Source organism: Scyliorhinus torazame, chromosome 1 (assembly GCF_047496885.1).
Source record: "Scyliorhinus torazame isolate Kashiwa2021f chromosome 1, sScyTor2.1, whole genome shotgun sequence".
Classification (NCBI taxonomy): Eukaryota; Metazoa; Chordata; class Chondrichthyes; order Carcharhiniformes; family Scyliorhinidae; genus Scyliorhinus; species Scyliorhinus torazame.
In genome coordinates this window covers 41,637,196-41,656,579 of record NC_092707.1, presented here as the reverse complement: position 1 = coordinate 41,656,579, position 19,384 = coordinate 41,637,196, and the positions used below count along the sequence as shown (strand labels likewise).

General features: G+C 46.0%; 1 protein-coding gene across 1 annotated transcript in view; it reads right to left on the bottom strand.

The window, feature by feature from the left end:
• LOC140399909 (clustered mitochondria protein homolog) overlaps positions 1 to 19,384 on the bottom strand; it is a 150,770-nt gene that overhangs the window by 97,270 nt on the left and 34,116 nt on the right. The window contains exons 4-5 of the mRNA XM_072489425.1: positions 5,283 to 5,426; positions 384 to 529 (exon numbers count right to left, since the gene is read on the bottom strand). Of these exons, the coding sequence (XP_072345526.1) occupies positions 384 to 529; positions 5,283 to 5,426 (290 nt within the window). The remainder of the gene's footprint in view (positions 1 to 383; positions 530 to 5,282; positions 5,427 to 19,384) is intronic.

Sequence of the window (19,384 nt, the reverse complement as noted above, 5' to 3'; positions counted from 1 at the left end):
GGAATCTTCCTGTTGCGCCGCTGTTAATGGGGTTCCCCGATGTTCGCACCCTCTGCCGCCGGAGAACAGGCGGCAGGGGGCGGGGTGGTCACCATCAGCAGGATCGAAAATCCCGCCCGAAGTTTAGTAAATCTATAAGACAGTGAGACTAGAACTGCAACACTCTTCAGAGAGCACTTATTGTGAACATTAAACTAGCTTGATACGACAGCCTTGTTTCCTGGACATTACATCATCCTCTGATCCTCCCCATTTTGTCTAACCAGAAATGTCTGAATGCTGCACTTTTCCAAATACAAAGGCAGCAAAACATTTGTGAACAGAGCAGCCGTTTCTGATTGAACACACAAATATCATGTCACTCTATTTGCCTCACAACACACCTTGTTATCTGTGGTTAGAGGTTGGAGGAGCGAAAGGGGTCGATCTTTGGATCCTGGCAAGACATATTCTGGAGGAGAGCAGTCAATAGTCTCAAGTGGTTGGTCCGAACAAGAACGTCTTTTCCTCTTTCCAGTTGTATATATATCTAGAGGGGGGAGGGGGAAATTGTATTCATAGAATGTTTACAGTACAGAAGCAAGCCATTCAGCCCATCGAGTCTGTGCCAGCTCTCTGCAAGAGCAATGCGGTTGGTCCCACTCCCCCCACCCTTTCATCACAGCTCTACAATATTTTTATCTTCGGGTCCTTATCCAATTTCATTTTGAAAGCCTATCACTGAAACTGCCTTCACCACTGTCTCAGCCAGTACATTCCAGATCCTAACCACTTACCGTGTAAATAGTATTTCCTCATATCACCATTCCTCTTTTTGCCAATCACCTTAAATAGATGTTTGCTAGCTCTCGATCCTTCCACCAATGGAAACAGTTAGGCCAGCATTTATTGCCCATCCCTAGTTGCCCTTCAGAAGGTGGTGGCGAGTTGCCTTCTTGAGCTGCTGCAGTCATTGAGGTGTAGGTACTCCCACTGTGCTGTTAGGGAGGGAGTTCCAGGATTTTGCCCTAGCGACAGTGAAGGAACGGCGATATATTTCAAAGTCAGGGTCATGAGTGACTTGGGAGGGGAACCTCCTGGCGGTGCAATTCCCAGGTCTCTGCTGCTCTTGCAATTCTAGATGGTAGTGGTCATGTGTGCTGCCTAAGGAGCCTTAGTGAGTTCCTGCAGTACATCTTGTCGATGTTACACACTGCTCCTGCTGTGCGTCGGTGGTGGAGGGAGTGCATGTTTTTGGAAGGAGTGCCAATCAAGCAGGCTGCTTTGTCCTGGATGGTGTCAAACTTCGTGAGTGTTGTTGGAGCTGCATTCCTCCAGACAAGTGGGGAGTACTCCATCACACTCCTGACTTGTGCCTTGGTGGTGGTGGACAGGTTTTGGGGAGTTAGGAGGGGAGTTACTCGCTGCAGGATTCCTAGCCGCTGAACTGTTCTTGTAGCCACAGTAATTACATGGCTTGTTCAGCAGTTTCTGGTTTGTCTTCATCGGTTTCTAACTATCCTTCTGTAATGAGACCCCTCATGATTTTAAACACCTCTATCAAACCGTTCTCAACTTTCTCCAAGGATAAAAATCCTAGTTTCAGTCTGTTCATGGAACTGAAGTCCCTAATGTTTGGAACCATTCTCATCAATCTCTTTTGCACCATCGCTAAAGACTTCACTTCTTTCCAATAGGCGGTGCCCAGAATTGAACTCCTGTTGAGGCTGAATCAGTGTTTTATAAAGGTCTACTGTGACCTCCTTGCTTTTGTACTCCATGCCCATTTTTATAAAGCCCACGATCCTGTACGGTTGTTAATCAGTCTCAGGATATGGTGTTTGCCATTCAGGACTGAAACAATGAGAACTTTCCTCCCTCAGAGGGTATAGACTTGTGGAATTCTCTGGCACGGGAAGGCATGGAGGCCAAATCGCTAAACATATTTACGAAGGAAATAGAAACATTTCGAGACACATAAAGGTGTCAAGGCATTTGGGGACAGCACTGGAGTGTGGCATTGAGATAGAGGATCAGCCATGATCATATTGATTGGCGAGAACAGGTTCAAAGGACCGAGTGGCCTACTCCTGCTCATATTTTGTGTTTTTTAAAAATAATTTAGAGTACTCAATTAATTTTTTCCAATTAAGGGGCAATTTAGCGTGGCCAATCCATCTACTCTGCACATAGAATTTACAGTGCAGAAGGAGGCCATTCGGCCATCGAGTCCGCACCAGCTCTTGGAAAGTGTACCCTACCCACACCTCCTCATCCCCACAACCCAATAACCCCACCCAACACGAAGGGCAATTTTGGACACTAAGGGCAATTTAGCACGGCCAATCCACTTAACCTGCACATCTTTGGACTGTGGGGGGGGGGGGAAACCGGAGCACCCGGAGGAAACCCACGCACACACAGGGAGAATGTGCAAACTCCACACGGACAGTGACCCAGAGCCGGGATCGAACCTGGTACCTCGGCGCCGTGCTATTTTCTGTGTTTTTAACCACTTTTTCAACCTGCCCTGCCACCCTCAAAAGGTTTGTGTTCATATATCCCCCAGGTCTCTCTGTTCCTTCACCCACTTTCGAATTGTTCCTTTTAGATTGTATTGCCTTTCCTTGTTCTTCCTTTATACTTCTCCCTGCTCTGCATTAAATTTCAATTGGCATGTGTCCACCATTCCACCAGCCTGTCTGTGTCTGCTTGAAGTCTATCACTATCCTATTTACAGTTCATAGTTTTATATCTTCTGCATTCACATTTTCTTCTCCGGCGTAGGCTGGCTTACATGTGTTTCCTTAAAGGACTGAGAACCTGATGTCGGTCCTCAGGAAGCAAAGATAATGCTGTTTAAAAAGTTATTGCATAATTTATGCCCAGTCAATAAAAAAAGAAAAGAGCCATATCATCAGAGGGAAACATCAACAGTGATTTGTTCTTACAAGGAAATCTCCAGCATGCAGCTTTCTACTTAGTAATGTTTGCATGTTTGCCAAGTCCCCTGGATCTGTCTTCCAGCACATAGAGCTCTTTTTTTTTAAACAAACAATTTTATTGAGGTATTTTTTGGCATTGTAAACAGTTACAGATTACAGAAATATGCAAACATCAACGGAAAACCAACTCTTCAACCAAACCATAATGCACATACCCGCTCCTCCCCCATGGGCACTACCCACCTATTTATCCCTCCTACTCTAATCTCGCCCCCCCCCCTACCCCCTGCTGACGTTCACTCTCCCGCGAAGAAGTCGATGAATGGTTGCCACCTTCGGGCGAACCCCAGTACAGATCCCCCTCAAGGCGAACTTGATTTTTTCCATACCCAGAAAACTTGACATGTCCAAAAGCCATAGTTCGGTCTTCGGGGGTTTTGAGTCCCTCCATGCCAGCAGTATTCGCCACTGGGCTATCAGGGAAGCAAAGGCCAGAATGTTGGCCTCTTTCTCCCCTGGATTCCCGGATCTTCCGAAACCCCGAAAATTGCCACCTCTGGACTCATCACCACCCTTGTTTTCAGCACCCGGGACATGACCCCCGCAAATCCCTCCCAGGACCCCCTAAGCTTAGGGCATGCCCAAAACATGTGAACGTGGTTCGCTGGTCCTCCCGCGCATCTAGCGCACTTGTCCTCTACCCCAAAGAATTTGCTCATCCGAGCCACCGTCATGTGGGCCCGGTGAACGACCTTAAACTGAATCAGGCTGAGCCTGGCACATGTTGCGGTTGAGTTTACCCTACTCAGGGCTTCCGCCCATACCCCGGGCGCAATTCTCCACCCCCACGCCGAAGTGGCCGCGCGTTGTGAACGCCGTCAAGGTTCACGACAGCGCGGAACGGCCCCGGTCGCGACCGATTCAGGCCCTGACAATGGACCAGTATCGGTGCCGCGTCATCTACCCGTGCGAGGCCTTGTCGCCCACGTAAAAGCGGCGCCGCATAGATGCCGCGGCCGGCGCCGCATAACGGACGTCATCCGCGCATGCGTGGTTGCCGTCCTGTCAATATCCGCCCCGCAAGAAGATGGGGGACGGATCTTGCGGGGCGACGGAAGGAAGGAGGTCCTCCTTCAGAGAGGACGGCCCGACGATCGGTTGGCACTGATCGCGGGCCACCCCACATTTAAGGTACCCCCCGGTGCAGGATCCCCCCTTGCCCTCCCACAGGCCGCCCCGCCCCAGCGTTCACGCACCGCCCACAACTGTAGCGATCAGGTGTGGACAGCGCTGGGGGGACCCGCCGTTTTGGCCTGGCCGCTCGGCCCATCCGGGCCTCAGAATAGCGGGGGTGCTGGAGAATCACCATTTTGGGTATCTCCGGCGATTCTCCGGCCTGCGAAACTCGACTGGCCCGTTCCCGCCGCTCGGGGGAATCGCGGGAGGGCGTCGGACCGGCGGCCCCGGAAATTTCGGCGGCCCAGGCGATTCTCCCAACCGGCGTGGGAGTGGAGAATCGCGCCCACGGTCCTCCATCTCCCCGCAGAGCTCCTCCTCCCATTTGAGTTTCAGTTCCTCCGTCTGGCACTCTTTCCCCCTTCATGAGCACCTTCTAAATATCCGAGACTCAACCCTCTCCTCTAGAGACTATTCTGTCCTGGATCCCTATTGGCGGGAGGCGTGGGAAGGATGGGACCTGTCTGCATACAAAGTCCCACACCTGTAAGTACCTAAAGTCATTTCCCCTTTCCAGCCCAGCTTTCTCCTCCAACTCCCTCAAACTGCAAAGTTCCCATCCAGGAACATATCGCCCACCCTCCTCACCCCCGCCATGTTCAAAACCCTCCATCCATGTTCCCGGGAGCGAATCGATGGTTATCACAAATTGGAGCCCAGACCGACGCACCCACCTCGCCTGCATGCTTTCTCCACTGGCCCCAAATCCGCAGGGCCGCCCCCACTACCGTCTGCACCCTCCCCGCAAGTGACAGCGGGAGTGCATCCCATCTCCGAAACTCCCTCTTCATTTGTTCCACCACCCTAGTCAAATTTAACTTATGTAACCTGCCCCAGGTGCTACCTGTATCCCCAAGTACCGGAAAAAGAGCTCATTTTTAAAAGGCACAATGCACATAAATCATGATATCATCAGCAATCTCCCTGATTGAGCGAGATTGCAAATTACTTTCCAGATGAGGGCAGTTTGTGCTATGGGCTGTGCGCTCCAGGACATTAGTTTGAGGCTGTCCCCAATTCATGGAATCATAGAATAGTACAGTGTAGAAGGAAGTTACCTGGTCCCTTATCAGCTTCTCATTTATATTTCTATCTGTAACCAAGTTTCTGTACAAATCATACCTCCAATATCTCCCTCAGAGACGCTGGTTAAGAAAGATGGGGAGTTACACTCAATGGCATTATAGGCATCAGCAAGATACAGGCTCTTCAACAGATCCCGGATGTGGCGGATGTGAATCTTTACCTCTCGGACAGTGTATGGTTCTGAAACAGAAAGAAAGTCACCTCAGTGCTGTGCCAGAGCACAATGTCCGCTCCACCTTAAACTGCAAAGCTCTTGGAAAGAGAAAGAATCATTGTAGAAGGCACACTACATACTACACACAGGGTAATGGAAACCTGAAACTTCCTAAATGGTTGAAGCTGGGCTCAATTGGGAACCAAGGTTGATAAATTAAGGGTTATGGAACCAAGGCAAGTTGGTGGGAGTTATGACACAGATCAGCCAGAACATAAATGAATGGTGCAACAGGCTCGAGGGAATGACTGGCCCACCCGCTTCCCATGTTTAAAATTAAAAGCTTTAATCAAAATTCTTGCAGTTTGTTTTCCAAACATTTTTCGAAAATTAATTTTTACAGCAAGTGGGCATCGTCGGGACTTCTGGTGCAGCAGCACACAACAGCCAGTCAGATTTAGGTGGCTCCCGCACAGGTCCCGGTACTTTGGACTGTTTGGCTCTTTTTCTAGAGGAATTTTCAGGCTCTAACTCAACGTCCTGCAGAGCAAGCGAAGTTTAATCAGGGATGTTGCGGCAGGAGTCAAACAGAGGCAGAGGAGGGAAATCAGAAGTGCCACGCCCAACTAAAGATTCGGCAAAGATGGCAGGTGGGAGATTCATTAATTGTTTGAGGTCTTTAAGAAATTAACTGAGTATATGACTAGGAAATTGAATGATTTTTAAAGAAAATACCTAGTCTGCAAAAATATAGTCATTGTTCTAGATAACGAGCGAACTGTTGAACTTTAAGGTCATGTCTGCAAGATACGAATATTGTTTCAATCAATGTTCCATGTAATTTCTACCTAAAGAAGCATAACATGAATAAGCCATTGTATTGAAGAGATATTTAACGAATTGCAACAAATAAGTATCTAACGCAAGATTAATGGCTAGCCATGCGCAAAGACTCTAGCTATGAGAAAGCGCATGGAGATATTAGATTATGCTAGGGGGGCATTAATTAATCTTGAGTAAATTGATTAATGTTTAATTAACTAATCACCTTATAAGTGATTGATACCTTTTTTGAACAAAGCAGGAAGCCTCAGCTGAGAATTAGAACAAATGAAAAATAAATGGGGGACTAAACTATTGATAAGGATTTCCTTAAGAGTTAGGTCATATGATCAATTGTTCTGTTCTGAATTCTTGCTTTCTGGAGTTCATGAAGCCAATTACTTTTGTTTTTAAAGTGATTTCTTTATAGTTTTCTTACTTTTATGTTTTAATGCTTTTCGTTATGTCTTGACAAGTTTATGTATTATTTTGATCTAGGTTTTGATTCAGTTCTTATGAAAGTCTACTAAAGTGAATATTTAGCAATATATTCATATTTTGGATTGTTGACCCTTATTTGGAAGATAAATAAGAGATCCTACCGCGGGGGAAGCGGCCATGCCCATCACTCTGGATATGATGGTGGGAGTGATGGCAAAAGAACAGGAGATGTTCGGTGGGGCGATGGACAAGTGACTAGAGGAATGGTCAGGAAATTAGCGTATCCTTTAAAGCTATGGTGGAGGAGGCTTTGGGCCAGATTAGGGAGCAGCTTGGCAAGATGGCTATGGTGGTATGCGAGCAGGCTAAGTTGAAAGGCATGGAAGAGGCCTTGTCTCAGCAAGAGGACAGATTTGGAAGCCCAAATGATGCTGGGCAGTGACAGTAATAAAGGGCCTCAAGGCAAAACTAGATGACATGGACAACAGGTCCAGGCGCATGAACTGGAGGCTGGTGGGTCTGCTGGAGGGAGTCGAGGGCTCAAGGCCAACCGAATACTTCAGCTGATGAGGTATTTGTTGCGCCAGAGCTGGACAGGGTGCACCGGGCCTTGAGGCAGAAGCGAGATTGAATGTGCCATGTGCGGTGATCATTTCATTGCACAGTATCCAATGGAAAGAGCGGGCCAAGAAATACCAGAGCATTGATTGAGACGGTAACATGGTAAGACTTTACCAGGACATCGGCAGAGCTGGAAAGGCGAGGGGCATCATAGAATTTACAGTACAGAAGGAGGCCATTCGGCCCATCGAGTATGCATCGGCCCTTGGAAAGAACACCTCACTCAGGCCAACACCTTCACCCCATCCCCGTAACCCCACCTAACGCTTTTGGACACCAAGGGCAATTTAGCATGGCCAATCCACCTAACCTGCACATCTTTGGACTGTGGGAGGAAACGGAGCACCCAAACAAAACCCACGCAGACACGGGAGAATGTGCAGACCCCGCACTGACAGTGACCCAAGCCGGGAATCGAACCTGGGACCCTGGAGCTGTGAAGCAACTGTGCTAACCACTGTGCTACTGTGCGTCCTTTAAGAAGCTGAAGATGGTCCTGTACAATCAAGGAGTGCGGTTTGGGGTGGTGTACCCTGCAAAGCAGAGAGTCACGTTCCATTCAAAGGACTTTTACTTTGAAACTCCAGAGCAGGCGGACAGCTTCAGAGATCATGGACTGGGCACGGTTTGAGTGATGCGAGTGGGCTGTTCGGTGGTTGGGGTTTTACTGTTCATGTTGACTCGTGTTCGGTTGGAGTAATAGTAGAGATGGTTAGATAGGGGGTAGATCCTCTGTTCTGTTTTTCATGTTTATTCCCTTTTTCGGACTCCGAAGTTGTCGGGATGGTGGGGCAATGGCGTTTTTTTCTTTCCCTCGCATAGGTTTTTGTACAATACGGTTGGGGATGAGGACCATGGGGAGAGGGGCCAGCCTGGGCAGGAGTAAAGGCACTGGTCAAGGAATAGGTGAAGACTTGCCAAGATGTTTATTTCTATTCCAGTGCTGCCCGGTGTTACTGCCCAAGGCACTTTTCAGAGAGATTGACCGGCTTGTGACTATGTTTATCCGGGTGGGTAATGGCCCGAGGATCAGGAGGGTGGTACTGCCGAGGGAGAGACAAGCAAGGGGTTTGGCCTTGCCAAACCTACAGTTTTACTATTGGGCGGCTAATGCTGGAAAGGTGGTGGAGTGGTGCTGGGTCTCAGTGGCTGTGGGGTTCACTGTGGAAGACACCAGTGGGATGCCAGACCTCCAGGAGAATCAAGGTGCAGAGAGGAGTGCAGGGCCATCACTAAGGAGAAGGTTCTGGGGAAGCTGGAAGGTTTGAAGGTGGATAAATCACCTGGACGAGATGGATTACACCCCAGGGTTCTAAAAGAGATACTGAGGAGATTGTCGAGGCATTAGTGGAGATCTTTCAGGAATCACTGGAAGCAGAGAGGGTCCCAGAGGACTGGAATGTGGCTAATGTTTAAGAAAGGAGGGAGGCAGAAGACTTCGGTCATTGGTACGATTTGAGAGTCCATTATTAAAGATGAGATTGCGGAGTACTTGGAAGTGCATGAAAAAATAGAACGGAGTCAGCACGGCTTCATCAAGGGGAGGTCATGTCTGACAAATCTGTTAGAGTTCTTTGAGGAAGTAACAAGGAAGTTAGAGAAAGGAGAACCTGTGGGTGTGATTTATTTAGATTTCTAGAAGGCCTTTGACAAGGTGCCGCACAGGATACTGTTAAATAAGTTAAGAGTCCAAGGTGTTAAGGGTAAGATCCTGCATGGATAGAGGATTGGCTGATTTCAGTAAGGCAGAGAGTGGGGATAAAGGGGACTTTTTCAGAATGGCAGCCAGTGACTAGTGGTGTGCCTCAGGGGTCTGTGCTGGAGTCACAACTTTTCACAATGTACATTAATGATCTGGAAGAAGGAACTGAAGACACTGTTGCTAAGTTTGCAGATGGTGCAAAGATCTGTAGAGGGCCAGGTAGTATTGAGGAAGCAAGGGGGCTGCAGAAGGATTTGGACAGGCTAGGAGAGTGGGCAATGAAGTGGCAGATGAAATACAATGTGGAAAAGTGTGAGATTACTTATGCACTTTGGAAGGCGAATGGAGGCATAGACTATTTTCTAAATGGGGAAATGCTGAGGAAATCAGAAGCACAAAGGGACTTGGGAGTCCTTGTTCACGATTCTCTTACATGCAGGTTTAGTCGGCAGTTAGGAAGGCAAATGCAATGTTAGCATTCATGTCAAGAGGACTAGAATACAAGACCAGGGATGCACTTCTGAGGCTATATAAGGCTCTGGTCAGACCCCATTTGGTGCATTGTGAGCAGTTTTGGATCCCGTATCAATGGAAGGATGTGCTGGCCTTGGAAAGGGTCCAGAGGAGGTTCACAAGAATAATCCCCGGAATGAAGAACTTATCATATGAGGAACAGTTGAGGAATCGGAGTCTGTACTTGTTGGGGTTCAGAAGGATGAGGGGGGATCTTATTGAAACTTACAGGATACTGCGAGGCCTGGATGGAGTTGATGTGGTGAGGATGTTTCCACTTGTAGGAAAAACTAAAGAGGACACAATCTCAGACTAAAGGGACGATCCTTTAAAACAGAGATGATGGGGAATTTCTTCAGCCAGAGGGTGGTGAATCTGTGGAACACTTTGCCGCAGAAGGCTGTGGAGGCCAATTCACTGAGTGTCTTTAAGACAGAGATAGATAGGTTCTTGATTAATAACAGGATCAGAACATTTGGGGAAAAGGCAGGAGAATGTGGGGGGGGGGGATGAGAAAAATATCAGCCATGATTGAATGGCGGAGCAGACCCGATGGGCCGAGTGGCCTAATTCTGCTCCTATATCTTATGGGTCTGGTTGGAAGCAGAGTCTGTGAGGGGGATAAGCCTGGTAAAAGCTCCACTCCAGTTGGTGCTGAAGAAACACTGGACTAACCCGGTGGTAGCCACATTAAAAATTTGGAGACAGCTCCGTCAACATTTCAATTTGAAGGCTGCCTCATAATAATAATAATCTTTATTAGTGTAGGCTTACATTAACGCTGCAATGAAGTTACTGTGAAAAGCCTCGAACATTAACTCCACCATTTCGACATTTCATTTTACTTCATACAACCCTATTTAGGTAAACCCTAGTTTGCCATCACTGTTACTTACTGTGCACAATTACTACCAACATCTATCCGTCCCAAGTTTTTATTTTAATTTTGCTGAAGTCTGTTAAAGGGTAACAGAACAGGACTAAAGGGACAGCTAGCATTGGGTTGATGGGGCAAATGGTCTGACGCTAGCTCCCATCTGTGCAAACCATTTATTTGAGCCTGCTAGGCTGGATGAGAGGCTTGGGGAGTGGAAGAAGGGGTTGGAGAAGGTGGGAGATTTATTTTTAGATGGTCGATTTGCTAGCCATGGGGCGCTGAGGGAGAAATATGGGCTTATGGGTTCAGGTACCTCCAGATTAAAAGGCCACTTTCCAGACTTCCCGGGGAAACAGCCCTCTACCTTGCTCAAGTAGATTTTATCCTGCTTGGGGTCGGCAGTGGCCAGTACATCAAGTACTGGGGGATAGTCGGGGAGGAGACGGCTTGGTTGAGGGAGTGAAGGTGAAGTGTTTAGAAGAGTTAGGGTCAATTTTGGAACGAGGCACTGAAGGTGAATGCAACTTGGTCCTGTGTGAGACTGAATCTCGTGTTTCGAGCACACCTTACGAAGGCTAGAATGAGCCAGTTTTTCGATGAGGTGGAAGATGGATGTGATTGTTGTTTGAAGGGGCTGGCGAACCATGCGCACATGTTCTTTACATGCTCAAAGCTGGTGGACTCCTGGAGGTCCCGTTTTGATACCATGTCGGCAATCCTGAACATTGGGTTGGAGCCTTGCCTGCTGGTAGCGCTTTTTGAGGTTTTGGATGTGCCGGAGCTGCAGACGAGGGCAAGGGCAGATGCTCTGGCCTTTGCCTCGCTAGTGGCAAGGAGGTAGATCCTCTTAGGCTGCAGACCAACTACACCGGAAGTGCATCAGCGTGGCTGGGTGACCTGGAGATTTTCACCTCGAGAAGGTCAAGTACACTGTGAGAGGGTCGGTGGACGGGTAGTACTGCAGATAGCAGCCGTTTATAATGTATATTAAAGAGTTGATCTCTGTTAGTTTACATTGTTGTGGGGGGAGGAGGGGTTATTCCAGTATGTAAAAATTGTTAAAATTTCATTTCCCAAAATGTGGGCTAGGCCATCATTTATTGTCCATCCCCAATTGCCCAAATGAAGGGAGATGTGAGGTGCCTTCTTGAACCGCTGCCCATGTAATGTGGGCTATTAGGGAGGGAGATCAAGGATTATGACACAACAACCGTGAAGGAGCGGTGATATGCAAGCGTTACAATCACAGTTGATGTTCCAACTGGAGACAAGATCCCAGAATGGAACCCTGGCTCAGAAGACCATAACGTTTCTTTTTTTAAAAAATAAAACATGGAGGAACAAAGTCACAAGACCACTAATTAGTTTTAACTACAAGGAGAAAACATTTATTAAACATGAAAAGTTGGATTATTATACAATACTCCTTTAATCCCTCTTTAGCTTAACAATTAGGGCAACATGGTAGCACAGTGGTTAGCACAGCTGCTCCACAGCTCCAGGATCCCAGGTTTGATTCACGGCTTGGGTCACTGTCTGTGCGGAGTCTGCATGTCCTCCCAGTGTCTGCGTGGGTTTCCTCCGGGGTGCTCCGGTTTCCTCCCACAGTCCAAAGATGTGCAGGTTAGGTGGACTGGCCATGCTAAATTGCCCTTCGTGTTCAAAAAGTTTGGGTTGGGGTTACGGGAAAGTTGGGGCGGGCTTGGGGAGGGTGCTCTTTCCAAGTGCCGGCGCAGACTGGATGAGCCGAATGGCCTCCTTCTGCACTGTAAATTCTATGACAATTCTATGACCCTTATGCACAGGTTTTAGGATAACACTTATTACAATGTACATCTTAAGCTACAATGGTCTCATTGACAGAAAAAATCCCTTTTAAACATACAAGATGACTGTGGTCAATTCCACATTCCACTCTGAACCCAAATTAGTGCCTGTGGAATTTATTCAGAACCTCCCCAGCTGATTCTTATACTGTGAGCCACCTTGTCTCACTGAACTCCACATTGTGTTTACAAATTCCGCTTTCAAAATCACACTTTTAAATCTTCCTTTAAACTATGCTTTCCCTCCGCTGCTTCCATAAAGGTTTTGCTTTCAAGTTTTGCACCTCTCCCTTCAGGTTTCCTTTAAAAGCTTTTGCACAGGTGGGCCGATTTCCACAATTATTTCAAATCACATCTCTCAAAGTGCAGTAAGTTTTCACAAACTTTAGCACTACTGCAGATATCTTTCTAGCCTCTCATGATTCAATGCCTTATCAATTCTGTGACTGGACTGAACAGTAATTTGATCTGGCTCCCAGTATCCTCTGTTCCCTTAATTCCAGATTCTTGGAAACTTATCTTCATTTCTCTAAGTTTCTGGCATCTGTTAACCATTAATCCATGGTGTGGTTTTTCGTCTAACAAGGCTAAAAAAGATGTTCCCTCTTTAGCTTTCTCAAACCAATTGCTTCTAATAGAGCTGTGAGAGCTGCCTTCTCTCTCATTACCCATTTCCAACTGCAAATAAACTAAAACCTAAAACCTTCTCTACATTACAAGGCCCCAGTTGCTAAGCAGCCACTTCTGGTTTATTTACTCTTCACACCATAACCCTCTCTAAGCGCAAAAGAATCACAGTTGAAATTAAAACCAACCCCCACACATAGATTTTATAGGTTTTACTCTTCCAGGCACAGAAACATTAAATTAAACACACTTAAAACCATACCTTATTTCTAAAGTTTACCAATACAAATATAAATCCCTTAAAACTATCTTTGTTTTCCTAACAGAAGTCAGGATGATGAGAGGCTTGGAGGGGAACTTACAGAAGGTGTTCCCACATAACTACTGCCCTTGTCCTTCTAGATAGTAGCGGTCATGCTGCCAAAGGAGCCTTGGGGAGTTCCTGCAGTGCATCTTGTAGATGGTACACACTGCTGCTACTGTGGAGAGAGAGTAAATGTTTGTGGAAGGGGTGCCAATCAAGTGGGCTGTTTTGTCTTGTATGCTGTCGGACTTCTCAAGTGATGGTGGAGCTGCACTCATCCAGCAAGTGGTAGGTATTCCATCACAATCTTTACCTGTGCCTTGTAGATAGTGGACAGGCTTTGGGGAGTCAGGAGGTGAGTTACTCGCTGCAGGATTCCCAGCCACAGTATTTATGTCACTTGTCCAGTTCAGTTTCTGGTCAATGGTAACTCCTGGAATGTTGATAGTCGGGATTAGGTGATGGTAATGCCATTGAGTATCAAGGGGTGATGGTTGATTCTCTCATGTTGGAGATGTCATTGCCTGGCACTGTGTGGCATGAATCCTACTTGCCACGTGTCAGCCCAAGTCTGGATATTGTCCAGGTCTTGCTGCATTTGGACACTGCTGCATTATTTGATCAACCCACTTTTTAAAAAGATCAAACAAACATTAATTAGAAGAGCCCAACACCCATTTCAAAAAGGTTCAAAATTGAATTAAAAAGCTCAGGACAGGACTAACCTTCCTTCCAAATTAGATGCATAGGTAAATATAGCAATACAAATTATGGTACTATACCTCATATATAGACTAGCAAAGTCACAAGTTTCATCTATGCTGGTCCGTACTGAGGTGGTGTTACAAATAGCCTCAATAAGCTTGTAACAAAGTGCATGTGATGCTCTTCTCCACCAGCCCCATTTTCATAGCACACCAACACTCACCGAAAAAAAACCCTCAACTAACAGCTTATAGCACCAATGGCTATTGACAAATTTTAGAACGGATAAATTGGAAGTCTTATTACTATTCCACTTTGACCTGGTCATTTAATCACTCCTGCCCTCCATATTATCACAACCTTTCCACTCCCTCCCCCACCAACCTTTCTCAGGTTTTGTTTTGCTGGCGATACCAGACTAGGTGGAAATGGAAGCTGTGGGGATGATAGAGTAGCTACAAAAGGACCACTTCTGGTAACGGTGACATGCTGAGCAGATGCACATCAGGTGGCTCTCCTCCAGAACATAGCCAAATAGGAACTTTTAGGCAGAATTCGGTAGCAGGGTAGCTACAAAGAAATATATACTGGTTAAGTGAATGGGATACAAAATGGCAGATTAAGTATAATGTCGAGATGTGAACTGATTCACTTTGGTAAAAAAAAAATTTTTTTAAAACAAGTGTGAAACGTGTTGATGTTTAAAGAAATGTGGGTATGTCCAAACAAGGAATACAGAAAGTTAGCATGCAAGTGCAGCAAGCAATTAGAACCATAGAATTTACAGTGCAGACGGAGGCCATTTGGCCCATCGAGTCTGCACTGGCTTTTGGAAAAAACACCCTGCTTAAGCCCACATCTCCACCCAATCCCAGTAACCCCACCTAACCTTTTTGGACACTAAGGGCAATTTAGCATGGCCAATCCACCTAACCTGCATATCCTTGGACTGTGGGAGGAAACCGGAGCACCCGGAGGAAACCCGCGCAGACACGGGGAGAACGTGCACACTCCGCACAGACAGTGACCCAAGCCCGGAATTGAATCGGAAACCCTGGAGCTGTGATGCAACAGTGATAACCTCTGTGCGGCCAGATCGTCCCTTTAGTCTGAGATTGTTTCCTCTGGTTCTAGTTTTTCCTGCGGTTCTAGATTTTTCCTACAAGTGGAAACATCCTCTCCATGTCCACTCTATCCAGACCTCGCAGTATCCTGTAAGTTTCAATAAGATCCCCCCTCATCCTTCTAAACTCCAACGAGTGCAGACCCAGAGCCCTCAACCGTTCGTCATACGACAAGCTCTTCATTCCAGAGATCATTCTTGTGAACCTCCTCTGGACCCTTTCCTCTGGCCAGCACATCTTCCCTTAGATATGGGACCCAAAACGGCTCACAATACTCCAAATGCGGTCTGACCACAGCCTTATACAGCCTCAGAAGTACATCCCAGTCTTGTATGCTGGTCCCCTTGACATGAATGCTAACATTGCATTTGCCAGGGCCTCAATATCCTGAGTCACCCAGGGTTCCCTACTTCTTCCAGCCTTGCCCTTCACTCTAAAAGGAATGTGCTTACCTTGAACTCTGGTTAACATACTTTTGAAAGCCTCCCACTTACCAGCCATCCCTTTGCCTGCCAACAGACTCCCCCAATAACTTTTGAAAGCTCCTGACTAATACCATCAAAATTGGCCTTGCCTCAATTTAGAATTTTAACTTTGGGCCAGACCTATCATTCTCCACAGCTATTTTAAAATGAAAGGAATTATGGTCAGTGGTCCCAAAGCAATCCTTCACTGACACGTCTGCCACAGACCCTTCCTCATTTCCCAAGAGGAGGTCAAGTTTTGCCCCTCTCAAGTCAGGCCATCCACATACTGAATGAGACATTCCTCTTCAGTACACTCAACACATCTCTCTCCATCCAAACCCCTAGTGCTATGGCTGTCCCAGTCAATGTTGGGAAAGTTAAAGTCCCCAACTATTACCACCCTATTTTTCTTGAAGCTATCTGTAATCTCCTTACATATTTGCTCCTCAATTTCCCGCTGACTGTTTGAGGGCCTGTAGTACAATCCTATCAAAGTGATCTCTCCCTTCTGATTTTTCAGTTCTACCCATATTGACTCAGTGGGTGAACTCTCGGATATATTCCCTCTCAGTAATGCAGTGATATTCTCCCTACCTAAAAACTCAACTCCCCCTCCTCTCTTACCTCCTGTTCTATCTTTCCTATAGCATCTGTACCCTGGAACATTGAGCTGCAGTCCTGCCCCACCGTTAGCCATGTTTCAGTAATAGCTATCATATCCCAGTCCCATGCACCGATTCATGCCCTGAGTTCATCTGCCTTAACCGTCAGGCTTCTTGCATCGAAATAAATGCAGTTTAATCTAGACTTCCCTTGCTCTCTGCCCTGCTTTCTCAGACCATCTGACCGGTCATGTTTTGCGTACTCTCCCTGTGTTTTATTTCTCTTACCCTTACTGAACCCATTAACCGAGTTATCCACAGTCTCTGTACACTGCACGGTGGCCCTTTTTGATTTTTGACTTTGGTTTCTCTGCCTTGCACTTTTCCCTTTACTGCCTTTTGTTTCTGTCCCTACTTTACTTCCCTCCGACTTCCTGCATCGGTTCCCATCCCCCAGATACATTAGTTTAAACCTTCCCCAATAGCACGAGCAAACATCCCCCCCCCCCCCCCCCCCCCCGAGGACATTGGTTCCAGTCCTGCCCAGGTGCAGACTGTCTTGATTTGTACTGATCTTGCCTCCCCCAGAACCGGTTCCATTGTCCGAGGAATGTAAATCCCTCCCTCTTGCACCATCTCTCAAGTCACGTATTCATCTTATCCTTCACTCGAAAGACTGTAACATCTTTGGAATTCTCTACCCCAGAGAATTGTGGATGTTCCATCGTTGAATATATTTAAGGCTGGGATGAACAGACTTTTGGTTGCTCAGGGAATTAAAGGACATTGTAACAGGCAGGAAAATCAAACTCATCATATGCGAAGGCTAGGACCCATTAACATCTCAATGATGTTATATTACGGCAATGTAATATAAATATTATTCATTTGTCTTGCCGAGTCGTATTTAACTTGATGATAAACTCTTCCAGTTGATGACAATCTCACAAACTTCTATAGATGTGCCATAAGAGAATCCTATCCGGCTGCATCACAGCCTGGTATGGTAACTGCTCGGTCCAAGATCGCAAGAAACTGCAGAGTGTGGTGAACTCAGCCCAACGCATCAACAAGCTTGCCACCCTCACATTGTTTCTGTATACACCTCCCACTGCCTCAGGAAGGCAGGCAGCATTATCAAAGACCCCTGCCACCCAGACATTGCCTTCTTCCAGACCCTTCCATCAGGCAGGCAGAAGGTACAGAAGTCTGAAGACCCGCACATCCAGACATAGGAACAGCTTCTTCCCCACAGCTACTAGACTACTCAACGACTCCCCCTTGGACTGATCTGTTCCCTGTAAGAACACGGTTCATGATGCCCTATGCTGCTCTTGCTCATGTATTTGCTTTGTTTGGCCCCTTGTTCCGCACTGTAACCAATCACTGTTTGTCGATGTACCATTTGTCAATGCACTCTGTTGATTATTCTTTTTGTCTACTATGTGCGTACTGTGTACGTTCACTCGGCCGCAGAAAAATACTTTTCACTTTACTTGTTGCCTGGTATGGAGGGAAGATCTTATGAGAAAAGGCTGAGGGACTTGAGGCTGTTTTCGTTAGAGAGAAGGTTAAGAGGTGACTTAATTGAGGCATACAAGATGAGTAGTAAGGGCGTGGAATGCCCTGCCTGCAACAGTAGTGGACTCGCCAACACTAAGGGCATTCAAATGGTCATTGGATAGACATATGGACGATAAGGGAATAGTGTCGATGGGCTTTAGAGTGGTTTCACAGGTCGGCGCAACATCGAGGGCCGAAGGGCCTGTACTGTGCTGTAATGTTCTATATATTCTATGTGACAATAAACATCCCCTCTTTTTGTGTTACACTTTTCTATATACACGGTAAAGAAAATTGTACATAAAAAATAAAATATTCTGTCATGCTTTGTACATTAGTCAAATGTTCATAAATTCAAATGATTCGGTTTCCTTTTACGTCTTGTAGATCGACTCAATTTGATTGGAGAAGTCGACACTTTATTCTGCTGTTCACTTTCAACAGATTGTTTGATAGTCACAGGATGATTTAAAGATTGGTTTAGATTCAAATTTGGAAAAATAGGTTGACGAATGTGCACTTTTAAAATGTCACGCCTGTTCTTTCTAATCAATCCACCTTCTGCAGTTTTGATAATGTAGGAGCGTGGTGATATTTGCCTAATAACCATAGCAGTATCAGACCATCCTCCATCAGGACATCTGATTCTAACAATGTCATCTGCTGGAAGAGGTTTTAGTGGTTTTGCGTGCCTATCATAGTAACTTTGTTGTTTTTCACGTTGCTGTCAAATTCTTTTCAGCACACCCAGTTGATCTGGATCACCTACATGAATTTTCGATAATGTTGTTCTAATTTCACGATTGTACAACATTTGAGCTACAGATTTACCTGAATTCAACGGAGAGGCTCTATATGATAGTATAGCCAAGTAAAATTCCGATTGAGAACCTCTTGCTTTGCTCAATAATTGCTTCACAATATGTACACCTTTTTCCACTCTTCCATTTGATTGAGGAAAATGGGAACTTAACGTAATGTGGTAGAAGTTATCGGTTCTTGAAAATTCCGTCCACTCCCAGCTTGCATAGCATGGACCATTATCTGACATAACAGTTTGTGGAATGCCATGTCTCGAAACAATTTCCTTACACACTTTGATCACTGCTGTAGGTGAGATCAGGTTGTCTCATTACTTCCAGAAAGTTGGAATAATAAATCAATGACAAGAACATAGTCTTTCTTTTCGACGGGCATAGAACAAGTCAATGCCTACTTTCATTCATGGAAAGGTAGCAATATCATGCTGTTGCAGTGTTGCTTTGCATTGTGCTAGTGCTAGTTGATGCCTTTGACATGTAGAACATAACATTATCATGTCTGCAATATCTTGGTTTGTACCCGGCCAATACACAGCTCACCTAGCTCTTAGTTTGCACTTCTCGATGCCGAGATGTCCTTCATGAGGTTTGCTTAGCATTTCTGACCTGAGATTTGATGGAATGACAATCCTGTCACTTCTTAATAGTATACCATCTACTACAGTAAGTTCAGCTAGAATACTTTTGATATGGAGGACCGTGTCCTTTTGGCCACCCATGCTGTAGATGATCGACAACTCGAAGCAGCAAAGTTACGTCTTTTTGTGTTTCTTCATGTATCTGCTTCAGCTTTGCATCTGATGCAAGAAATGTTTCTCTAAACTGCAGCGGAGCTTCTACAACATTGATGGATTCAAATTGTAGATTCTCGGTATTTATTGATCTTGAAAGTGTATCTGCAATTATGAGATCTTTACCAGAAGTATAGATTAAAGTGAAATCATACCTCCTTAACGTCATCATTCTCTG